The 12296-nt window shown below is 50.1% G+C and overlaps 1 protein-coding gene across 4 annotated transcripts in view; it reads left to right on the forward strand.

The window, feature by feature from the left end:
- EXOC6B (exocyst complex component 6B) overlaps positions 1 to 12296 on the forward strand; it is a 285301-nt gene that overhangs the window by 187758 nt on the left and 85247 nt on the right. For 2 of the 4 annotated variants that reach the window (XM_050321037.1, XM_050321039.1), the window contains one exon: positions 5684 to 5713. The exons of the other annotated variants lie outside the window; for them this stretch is intronic. In XM_050321037.1, coding sequence (XP_050176994.1) covers positions 5684 to 5713 — 30 coding nt within the window. The remainder of the gene's footprint in view (positions 1 to 5683; positions 5714 to 12296) is intronic. 4 annotated transcript variants of the gene reach the window in all.

Genomic DNA, 12296 nt, shown 5'->3' on the forward strand with positions numbered 1-12296 from the left:
TTCCTTTTCCTCTCCAGGCATCCCATGGTGCTGTGGGAATTCCTGGCTGCTCAGACTTGGTGTGTCGTGGTGGGAACGGGACCTTGTGCTGTCGGTTCTGACATAAAGAAAGGTCTGGTTTAAAAGTAGCGTATTTCACCTGTCACCACAAGCTGGGTTTGCTGAGAGTGTCCCCAGTTATTGGCAGGTGTTGTTGCACGTGATCGAGGCACCATCACAGCCCACTGTGGACCAGGAGGGTCATCCTTCACTTCCCACCTGTATTTTTAGGAGAAGGTTCTTCCCAGAGGGTGGTTGGCACTGCCCAGGCTGCCCAGGGCAGTGGGCACAGCCCCAAGGCTGCCAGAGCTCCAGGAGGGTTGGGATGATCCTCTGGGGCACAGGGTGGGACTCTTGGGGCTGGGCCTGTGCAGGACTCGATGATCCTGGAGGGCCCCTTCCAGCTCAGCACATTCTGTGATTTTGGCTATTTAAATGTTCAGCTTGATGGCCATCCAGCATTTTTTTTTCAAGAAATCCACTCTCTGAGTGTCTTATTTGAACTGCAGATACATTTCCAAGTGTTTGTCAAGCCACTGGTGCCTTCCATCAAAACCCTGCTCCGTTGGAAGGCAGCCTGTGTTTCTTTCTTCTCTCTGCTGTCTAAAATACCCCTGTGTGTTTATGCTGTTGTTGCCATCAAAAATGTGGTTTGTGTTGCTTTTTGCACTTGGCTGAGTAGTGTCTCACTGGATAGGAAAAACAGAATCATCAGGGAGTTTCATTTTTGCTCAAAAAGCTTCCCCCCCCCCCACCTCAATAAGATTTGTTCTGAGCTGTCTGGGTATACCCAGAGGAGGAGCTGGGATCAGCAGGTATTTTGGAACTGCAAGTCCACTGAGCTCTGCAGTTGTTCTAAAAGCAATTTCAGATCTTTTTTACTGGGACTGTGATTTATTTGTTGTTCCTGGGTGCCCAGGATTGTGCCCACACTGGGCATCTTTCATGAGCTCGGGCATAAACAGGAAGAGAAGATTTAACATCCACAGCGGCGGTTTCCTTCGTCCTGCTTGTTTGTTCCCTGGGATTCCTCTTCTGGGAGGTTGTTCTAGCCCTCCAGAGCTGTTTTAGGAGGTGTTACAGCCCCAAAATTGGGCTCATGTCTTCCATGCCAGCAGGAAGGTCTGGGAGCAGGATGGAGCTGAGGATTTGCCGGGGATGGAGAAGCCACCAAGAGGGAAATGGAAGTGGCTTTCCCGGTCTTGTTGAGGAAAAGGGGCTTCCTTGGCTCTTGTATCTCTGGAACAAACTGCTAAATAAGGTGTTGCCTCCTGTGCAGAGAGGTTGGAAGGGCTTTTATTCATCTTGTTGTCCAGGTTTGTTGCCAAAAAGTCACCTCCACTGGCAGCCGGGCAGTGTGGCTGAGCCTGGCCCAGCTGTGGGGCCTTTGGAGTCGGGAGGTGCTTGGAAATGGCTGGAGCTCTCCTCAAAGAGGGAGATGATGCTCCACAGGGCTGGAGACCACTCCCAGGAATCCTACTGGGAATGCTTAATGGGATTTGACAGGGAGATTGGTGTCTGCAGCAGAGCGTGGAGCTCAACCAGCAGGAGAGATGAGGATGGGGGGGGAGCCCACGGTGATGGATGAGGTTGGCCCTGGAGCGATTTGTCTTCCTTAAATATTAATGTTTCCTCTTGGAGTGAGCCAGGATTGTTCTGGGGGCTGGGAGGGCACTAATTGGTCTGAAAAGCAGCGAGATGGATGGAAGGCCCTGGCTGAGGAGGGGGCTCCTGGGAGCAGGGGAGGCACCTCGGGGAGATGCTGCCAAGGGCTGTGGGGAGCTGGGGGTCCCTCCATCCCCTCGCAGGCTGTGGGTGGGGAGACCAAGCCAGGAAGAACCAGGGTGGACCTAAAAGGGCCTCCAGATCCTTTGGTGTCTCTGGTTCTTCGTCCTTTCAGGGCTCAAGGATTTTTTTTTCCCAGTGGCTTATTCAGGAATACACTGAAATTCCTGCCCTTTGCTGGTGAAATGTAGGAAGTTGTGTAGAAGCCCCCACGTGTCCAAAGCCAGGCAGGACAATGATGGAGATGGTTGGGAAAGCACCAAAAATGTGGGATGAGCTTCAGCTGTGGAAGGAAAGAGTGAGGGGGGAGAAGGAACAGTCTCCAAAAAGGGTGGATTACAACTCCAAGAGGATATTTCAGGATTGCTGGGGGAAAGGTAGAGCTGTTTCTACACTGCTGATCCAAATCCAGTAGAGCTAATGATAGAATAAAACATAAATTTATTTTAATTTACATTTTTTATTTACTTTATTTATATTTTTGTAGTCTTATGTATCTTTATTTACTTTATTTTATTTTATATTTTATTTTATTTATTTAATTTAATTTTATATTTTATGTAATTTTATTTACTTCATTTAATTTGTTTTGGTTTATTTTGTTTTGGTTTATTTTACTTTATTTTAATTTACTTTGTTTCGTGTTATTTTATTTTACTTTTAAAAATGTCATTCAATTTCATTTAATTTTATTTTTTATAATACACAAATAATAACTCACTGCAGTGTTGGGATCTAAGAGGAGTTACTTCCCTGCTGGAAATGAGTTTTCAGCCTGGACCAGCTCTGAAATCCGGGATTTCCAGTAGTTCCTAGACTAAAACAAGTGCACCATCCCTGGATGAGGCATCCTTGGAGCATCTTCTCCTTCCTTTGTGCAGCTCCATCCGTCCCTTCCTATTCCCATCTCCCAGTTTGGGGATTCCACCACATTCCAGAGCTGATATTTGGGTACATTCCTGAATTTCCACCATTTTTAACAAGTGGCAAGTGTTTTCCTGGTATTGGAAGCTGCAGGTTTTTTTTGGGAGGAAGGAGTCAGGAGCTGAGTAAGTGAGCAGGGGCTGGAATTCCACCTGGAATTCCACCCTCACCCGCTGCTCCAAGAACCCCAGCCTGGGCATGTCTATGGTTATGACGGTAAAATTACCCCCCCAAAGTACTCCATCCTGAGATGGAACTGAGCCCAAAGCCCTTTTTGGATGTGTGAATGGCTGAAATTTTCCTGGATTTATTAGGAATCCCAGAAAATAAACCCTGGGATGAGCTCAGCTGGTTGGAGCAGGGTGCTGATAAATAACACTGGATTTGGAGGTTCAGTCTTTCTGGGGGACATTCACTTGAGAGTTGAATCTGTGGGTCCCTTCCAATGCCAAATATTCTGTGATTCTGCCATGGTTGACAGACCACTGGAGGCCATGGAATAATTTTGGGAAGGGACTTTTAAAAGTCATCTGGTGCAACCCCCTGTGATAAACAGGGACATCTTCAACTAGACCAGATCCCCATATAGACCATTCAGTTGGACTCTGATCCTTGTGGGTCCTCTCCAACTCAGAATATTCCATGATTCTCGTCACATCTGAGGTTGTTCAGAGCCCTGTCCAACCTGGCCTTGAATTTTTCCAGGGATGAGGCATCCACCCACCTCTCTGGGCACCCAGGTCACCTGGTTCAAGCAGCAAAATCAACCCAGCCCAAAACCCCGGCCCGTGGAGCGGCCTGAAAAGTCTCCTCTTCCTCTGGAGTTCAAGCAGTAACTGCCATCCCTAAATTTTTCCTTTAGAGCACCAGGGTGCAGACGTTGTGGGAGATGATGAGAACCACTGGATAGTGGGAATTCCTGGAATTCATTTGCATTCTGCAGCGTGGCTGCGGGACGGTGCCGGGCACGCTGGTGGGTACAGCGTGTGCCGGGGGGCAGGAGAAGTTCACGGTGAAGTTCCCGGGGTTTCGGTGCATTCCAGGGCTGCGTGGGATTGTCACGGTGGTTTAGAGCCACAGTTTGAAAATGCCTCCTCTAAGTGCCCAGAACGTCTCAAAGCAAATAAAACGCTGATGGAAATCAAAGCATAATTAACATTTTGGCTTTCCAGGCCGACCTCTTCCTGAGTTAACCAGGGAGAGTCAGTTACTGCTGCTTGTTAATATGGGATGCAAGGGGCTCCTTTAAAAGAAAATACTCCTTTTTTTAATAGGGGGGGTGTGGAAATTGAGTTTAAAAACCCACAAGTATTTTAGGAGAAAGAGGGGAAAAAAAAAAAAAAAAGGTGGTTTCTGGTTTTCAGCGAACGCAGGGCCACGGCCTCCAAAAATGAACATTTCCAGCCTAATACTTTGAAAAGAATGAGTGAAAAAGCCCCTTTGTCTTTGATGGCTGATTGTTGTTTTTATTTCTTGTTAGACAAGTTAATGTAAATCGCATTGACAGGGCTACTCCAAACACACTGATTTGTTGACATTAAGCTCCTCAGAGATGGAGGGTTGTGTCAACACCTCCCGGGAACTGTCAGGTTAACAAAGCAAGGATGTTTTCCTGGGGGAGGGGAGCGGGGCTGAGGGGAAGGGGAGGGAGGGGGGGTGTTTTGTTTTTATTTTAAGTTTCCTTTAATCCTCTGTTAGTCTTGTATCTCGATAACCTCCTTTGGAAGGTAATCAGGGCAGGTCAAGAGGTGATGCTGACCCGGGAAGGGGAAGCAATCTTTCAGCGATCGACCGAACTCCAACCTCTGCCGTCCCGAGCGGTTCAGTGTGAACTCTCCAAAGAGCTTTTTCTTGGTTTTTTTTTTTCTCCCCTTTCTTTTTCTTCCCCCCCCTCTCCCCCCCAGCTATTTTTTTTCCCCTTTTCTGCTTATTTTTGCCAGATGGCAGGCGCAGATTTCAGCTGGAGCCACGAGTTTTTTTGCCTTCTCTTGGCATCTCTTCCCCGGCTCGCGAACGAACGCGCCGACCCCGGCAGCTCTTGCCCTGGTAGAAAAGAGCTTTGCAAGTGTTTGTTTTCTTTTTCAACAGAACGATTACCTGTGTTTTTACTTAAAAAAAAAAAGTCAAATCCCCCCTGTAATATTTATAAGCCCAGGCACCGTGTGTGGAGGTGAAATGCCTTGAACTTTGCACCAACCGCAGCCTCGACCGCGCTGGGAGGGACCCAAGTGGAAAATAACCGTCATGAAAACGTGGTGTGAGCACCAAAGTCACCCTTCTGTAGGTTTGCACGAGTCCTGGCTGCCCTTAAATAAGGTCCCTTTGCCCTTGGAAGGGCTGAGCAAGTTTTTATGGAGCTGATCCCTTCTGTCACTCGCTAGGGTTTGACGTCCATCACTTCCAGGTGGCAGAGCTGAGGTGCAGGAATGTTGGCTTGAAGGGAATGCAGGAAGGCTGGAAAGGGACTTTGGACAAGGGATGGAGGGACAGGACGCAGGGAATGGCTTCCCACTGCCAGAGGGCAGGGTTAGATGGGATATTGGGAAGGAATTGCTGGCTGGAAGGGTGGTGATACCCTGGCACAGGTTGCCCATAGAAGCTGTGGATGTAAGTGTTCAAGGCCAGGTTGGACAGGGCTTGGAGCAACCTGTGCTAGTGGAAGGTGTCCCTGCCCATGGCTGGGGGTGGAATGAGATGATCTTTCAGATCCCTCCCAACCCAAACCTTTCCATGATACTTAATTAAACTGCTCCTGTGGTACTTTATTTTCCCCTTCACCCTCCTTAAACCGGGTCCAACGGGCCTGTATTTTGCTTTCTTAATAACTTTGCTCCAAAGGGACCTAAAAATGACCAGTGTGAACCTTTCTGCCTTTCTCCTGTTGCTTTGCTCTCTTCTGCCTTTGACTTTGACCTCCCTGTGTTGTCCTCTGTAGGGGCAGGTAGATGTCCACTCTACCATGTCGGTGAGTACGAGGCTTACGTGTCTGGTCTGCTCTGCTCTCACCTCCTGGTGTCGAGGGGGGGAGTTGAACCAGAAAGGGTCCTTCATCTCAGAGAAGAGGAAAGGAAAAGAGCGATTAAAAAGTTTAAATCAATAGGATTAATGATTGTATGATCCTGTGGTAAATAAGAGACCAAGGGGAGGGGTTTCCTTCCCGAGGGGTCGCCCACAAATGTGTTGTCGCAGTGGCATCGCTGAACTGTTGATTTTAGAACATTTAAATGGCTCCTTTAATCCCCTTAAATTTGCAGGGGATTAGGGGAAATGTCTGTTATTGGGGAAAGCGTGATGGAACCTTCACCCTCTGCTTGAAAGTGAAAAGATGTTTGTAAAATCCTGCCTGTCTTCTGTGCAGAGAAATCCCCCCTGGGGGTTCCAGCCTGATGTTCCTCCTGGTCTGAGTGCTCCAACCTGGAGCTTGGACCACTAAGCCTTCCCTTGGACTGCTCCAATTCCAGGTTGGACAAGGCTTGGAGCAACCTGCTCTAGGAGGAGGTGTCCTTGCCCGTGGCAGGGGGGTGGAACTAAATGGTCTTTAAGGTCCCTTCCACCCCAAACCATTCCCCGATTCTATGATTTTACCCCAAAACCACTGTGGATTCTTGAGCTTTGCTCCCTCCTTGTGTGGGTCAGGGCAATCAGCACCAAAAAAAAAACACTAAAAAGTGAAGGAGACCTTTAGGACCGAGCTTCTGGTTCAACAACCCCCCATAATCGTCATTTCTGCTTGTTTCACGTGCGGGAGAACGATCCTCACGGCATCTCCACGGATAGATCGCAAACAAAGTGCTCCTGAGCCACCTTGTTTCCTCTATTCCCATGGCTGCAAACCAAGGCACGTGCGAGCAAAGCCTGCCTTGGGTTTTGGTCGGTTTGAGGCGAGCCTCAATCCCAGCTTCTGCTTCAGTCCCAGCCTTTAACCCCTGCTCTCCATTGGAACTGCCTTGGAAACATTGATATTCCACGCCACAGCTGGATGCTTGTCCCCCTTTTCCTGGAAACTAAGCCTGGAGTGTTTGCAGGCTCTGGGCACCCGGGGGTTTCTAAATCAACACCGAGGGCTCAAATCAACACCAGCTTCTGGGAAGAAAGAGCCTTGTTAAAGCAGTTTGGGGCTGGCTCCCATCAAAGCTGTGAGGGCTGGAGCCAGGGAACAGGCAGGGATGCTCCAGGAATCCCCCGTGGTGAGGCTGATGGGTCAGGAGTTCTCAGGATCCTCCTTTCAACCCCCTCCAAAAGCCCCGACCCTGCTCTCTCGCCCACCAGGACCTCTGCCCTGCAGATCCACCCCCCATCACCCTTCCATCCCAGTCTCACCCCACAGCACCCCCAGCTTCTTCCCCCACCTCCCCTCCACACTTAGGGGTGCCCACCACTCCCCATGTTCCCCCCAAGCCCTGTGACCCCTCCTTCCCCCCTCCAAAACCAAGGTCTTTCCACCCTTCCCATCTCTTCCTCCAGCCTCTCATCCTCACCCCGCACCCTGGGGCTGCCCCTTGCTCCCCTCCCCTGGCACTTTGGGGAGCCCCCAACTGTCCTTTACCCTCCTTCCCTCCTCAATTCAGGGTGCCCCCCTCCCCAAATCCTATGCCCCCTATGGACCCCATAGGCCCCATATACCCCATAGGCTTCACTAGCCCTATAGACCCTATGGGCCTTATAGACCCCATAGACCCCACAGACCACACACACCCCACAGGCCCTAAAGGCCTCATGGGCTCAACAGGTTGGGCTGAAAAGGGTCATCAAACCCCTCAAACCCCAAACTGGGGATGAAAAGAGTCCTTGGCTTTCCAGGAGCGGTGTTGGGTGTCACCCACCCTACGTGGTGTCCTTGGGGCGTAGCCCCAGAGGGAGAGGCTCAAAGAGCCCCTCCTGCCTCTGGCTTTTCCAGAATTCCAGCCATTTCAAAGCCAGATGTATTTATTCCTTTAATTGAATCCAGTGCCTAGACAGCTCTGGAGTCAGCTTCCTACAGAGAGGGGGGCTTTGCTTTCATTAAGGTAAATCAATGGAAAATAATACCTGGAGCTCCCCTGGAAAGGGTCAGGGATGGAGTAATCCTGTTACATGGTGGGATTTTGCCGGGCTGCTCTTAGCTGGGTTTGTTCTTTACTGCCCCAGAGTCTTAATTTTCCTTGTAACCCTCCTAATTTTCAGTTCTTTCGGTAGTTGGGATTAATTGGTGGGAGCAAATCACTGGATCTGAGTGTCTGCAAGAGGTGGAAAACTAAAAATTGGGTTGCACAAAGCAGCAGGACAAGGGAAGGATTGTAAGGTTGAATGTCTGGTGGGAAGGAGTGGTGGCTGATCCTGGGAGTTTCTCGGTGCTGTGGGTGCAGATGTGCATTTAAAAAAGTGAATTCCCTGGGTGTGGACATGGACAGGGCACGAACAGCATCCCAAATCCTCCCTGGTTGGTTCTCAGGGGGTTTCCTCTGCTCTCCAGAGATGATCCAAGCTTTTAGGGCGTGGCTTGGGCCAGCATGCCCTGCAGGTTGGGCAAATCTCCCTTAAAACACGTGGGTGCTTTGAGGGGGAGAAGGTGGCCTGGAGCAGGACTTTCCTGGTGTTCTCGAGTGTCTCGAAAATCCCAAAGGCTTTCCAAAATGAAGGGTGGGAAGGAGAACTGGTGGTTGCTTTAAGGCAAGGAGCAGAGGGTTCAAATCCTGTGGGTTCAGCAGGGTTGGCTGGGGGAACTCTGACCTGTGATTAACCCGGGGGCACCAGTTAAGCTGAGCCTGGCTAAGCCAAGTTATCCTGTAATTACATGGTTTCTTGTCTGCTTTCAGCACTTTCAGAATTAATTGAAGCTCAAATGCCCAGTCCCATAAATCCTTAAACCCAGGGTGTTCACGCTTCCCTGGGCATTGCTTCCACTCTGTGGAGTCACCCTGGCATGTTTGGCTTGGGTTTTTAGTTCCCAAACTTTGATTTTTTTCAAGCTATTTGGTGCTTATTTCTCATGCACCTCCATCCACCAAGTAGGAGATGTTGTGGGATGGGGGATTTGACAGCCAAAAATCCGTCCTTGGAGTAAGGAGTCCGAACATTCCTTCTCCTTCCTGCAGCAGAGCCTTGGCCTATACCTACCAGAAGATAAGGTTTGGGTTAGTTTTTTGGTTTTTTTTTTATCCTTTGGGAAATTTAAGTGAAATAATAGACTTTCTGCTTTCCTCTTGTTTCGTCCACTGGCTCTTCTGAGGCTTTCATGGGAATGTTCAGAGGAATGTCTAAGAACAGCAAGTCTTCCAAACCTTCTGCTACCTTCCTTAAAGCACCCTTGGGAGGAGACCCACCTGCCCTTGAGGAGCACAAGGTCAAGTGCAGTGTCCTGTGGGGAGGGATCACTTGGATTGAGGGTTGATGGAGCAGGGTTGGGCGCTCGGGATTGTCGTTCAGAGCCGGCAGCGGCACGGGCGTGGTTGAGTGTCCTTCGTGTGGTTGAAGGACATCCTTCTTGGTGACCATCATGGGGTGTCTTTCCAGAGAGAGATGTTCTCCCTGGAAATTCCAGCCTTGGTTGGGTGTAGTAGCAGCAGAGGAAAAGCCTTGCAAAGAGCAAATCCTTATGGATTTCTCAGGGTCGCCGGCATCCGTTGTCTTTCAGGAAGGGCCCTAAACAAGGAGGACCTGAGGGGTTAATTAAAAGCCAAAGTATCACTGATTTCTACAGCCTTCCCCACCCATCTCTCTGTTTCTCCCGTGTTTTCCTTATGTGACACCTAAATATTGAAAATTTAACACGTGGTTTAGTTCTTGGGGAAAAGGTTGGAGGTTCCATGTGTCGGTCACTCGTGAGTCAGGGCCTGCTTGGAACGCTGGAAACCTCCTGGACGGAGCTCTGGTGGCTCACGGAGCGGAAATGGAGTGGGTGGTTTGGGGTTGGTTTTTTATTTTTTTGGTGTTTGGAGCTCATCCTTTTCTCCTGCCTGCTCGACATCTGGCCCTTCAGTCGTGTCTGTGCCGGTTGCGTTTCCACCCGGCATCCGCGCGTCATGCCGACGTCCCCTCGGCATCCCAACGAGCGGGAATCTGCGTAAATCGGGAATCTGGAGCATCCCTGTGTGTGTGAAGGGTGAGGAGCCCCTGGAGTCAGCGTCTCAGGGGACGGGCACCGCGCTCCAGGCCTGGGGATCCTTCCCCTTTGATGGAACGTCAGATTGTAATTGTAAAATTATTCGGGAAAGATGATGCCGTTCCCTCTCTTTCGAGTCTTCCTGCTGCCATGGTTGGCAGATGCCTTTGCCCCGATAAATCAGCTGAAAGAAACGTGGCTCTCGCTCTCTGTACGTTGGGGGGGGGGAGGGGAATAATAATTAAAAAAAAAAAAAATCTGTGTTTAATCAACTTTTTGTTTCCAAAATGGCAGCTGCTTTGTATTTAATGGAAAATCAGGCTCTTCCCAATGGAAAGAATGTTATTCCCAAAGTGAATACAAAAGAAAATAAAAGCCACAAAAGAGGAGGATGAAATATGCCCTTTTTTTTTTTTTTTTTCTGGTGTGTCTCGCTCGTTCCAGTTCGGAGCCGCGCACTCCGATCACGGCCGGGCCACGGGTCTGCTTTGCATCAGGGAACTGGGAAAGTCCCGGATCGTGGACACAGGTACCAGGGAAGAGCCTTGATTTGCTTTGGGAAACACAAAGAGGACCCCAGAAAGTTAGGGTTGCTTCGTGTTTCTTGTGTCAGTTGTGGCTTCGGGCTGGAAGAGGGGGGATTTAGGTGGATGGTGGGAAGGGATTTGGGTAAGGGTCTAGAGGGACAGGACGAGGGGGAATGGCTTCCCACTGGAAAAGGGGAGAAGGAATTGTCTGTGAGGGTGGGGAGGCACCAGCACAGGCTGCCCAGAGCGGCTGTGGCTGCCTCTGGATACCTGGAAGTGTCCAAGGCCAGGTTGGAAGGGGCTTGGAGCAAACTGGGCTAGTGAGAGGTGTCCCTGCCCATGGCAGGGGGTGGAATGAGGTGATCTTTAAGGTCTTTTCCAACCAAACCATTCTGTGATTCTGTGGAATCACAGGGGAATTTTGTGTGGATTCTGTGGAATCACAGAATCACTGAGGTTGGAAAAGCCCTCTGAGATCATCAGTCCAACCATTCCCCAGCACTGCCAAGGCCACCACTGACCCCTGTCCCCAAGTGCCACATCCACGTGGCTTTAAATTCCCCCAGGGATGTGGACTCCACCACTTCCCTGGGCAGCCTGTTCCAAAGTCTGACTGCACTTTCCATGAAGAAATTTTCCTTAATATCCAACCTAAACCTCCCCTGGTGCAACTTGAGGCCATTTCCTCTTGCCCTGTCCCTTGTTCCTTGGGAGAATAGACCAAACCCCTGGCTCCCCATCCTTCCTTGGTGTGCTGCTTGTGTTTTCCTGCAGTCTTTGCTCTGAAACTCTTGGAAATGTTGGAAAATTAATATTTAGTTCAGGGGAAGGCTTCCAACAGCAGCCCCAGGTTTGTCCAGTGGTGCAGTTCACAGTAGGGTCCCCTCCTGCTGCTGGGCCAGAGGGGTTGAGCCACAGTGTGGAGACACCTCTGTGGGAAGGAGAGGTGGTTTGAGGTGTCATGATGTGCTCTGTCCATGTTTTTTGGGTGTTGTGTGGGTTTTGGGAGCTGCTTCCCTGCTGGATTGTGGATTTCCTGCTCTCACGGTGCCATTTTAATCCCAAAACGGCATCCTGGGCAGCTCCAAGAGATGGGGTGTTTGGAGAGTGGGTAGATGGGACTTCTTGGTCTTCTATTGTTTAAAGAAGAGGGTGATTGTGGTGGAATGGAAAGCAGAAGGCAGCAGATTTGGAAAGGGATTTTGTTGCCTTTTCTGTTGTCCAGAGAGGACTCCCCATCCCTGGAAGTGTCCCAGGCCAGGTTGGAGCAACCTGGGCTAGTGGAAGGTGTCCCTGCCCATGGCAGGGGGTGGAATGAGATGATCTTTCATGTCCTTTCCAACCCAAACCATTCCAGGATTCCATGATTTTGGTGCCAGAGTCAGAGCTTCCAGCCTGGTGGGAGCATTGGGATCAGGTGGTTACGTCATTAATGAGTCTGCAGTTAAATCCAGTGGCTCCCAAGGACAAAGGGGCTGTAATTCCTAGAGTTTCTCGAGGCATAGTGCTGTCCTATCCCTAACCTTCCTGTGTCTGGTGTGAAGCTCCTTCCACAAAATCTCTGGAGCATCCCAGGTGACCAGACAGCACTGGATGCTCCTACACAGGGACTGTCCAGCCCTGGCACACAACGTGCTCTGCTCTAGACTCTTAAAACCCACGAAATTAAGAATATCCTGCCCTGCCTCTGGATTCTGTGCAAGGAAAAAAGACACAGATCATGAAATCTTCCTTCTCCATGGGCTTTTTTCTTGCTGATGTCCATATATAAAATACCCCCCAGAGCAGCTTCCCAGCTTTGCTGCAAACTCTGGAGCTCCAAGCGGGGGTCTCTGCCCAGCTGGGTGTTTGTGTGGCTCCAGAAGGTTCAGAGGAATGATCCTGTGCTCGGCTGTAACAGCTGCATCCCGAGGGACTTCCCTTCTCCACCCCTTGCCCTT

This window comes from Myiozetetes cayanensis, unplaced genomic scaffold, assembly GCF_022539395.1.
Source record: "Myiozetetes cayanensis isolate MyiCay16 unplaced genomic scaffold, myiCay2020 scf26, whole genome shotgun sequence".
Classification (NCBI taxonomy): domain Eukaryota; kingdom Metazoa; phylum Chordata; class Aves; order Passeriformes; family Tyrannidae; genus Myiozetetes; species Myiozetetes cayanensis.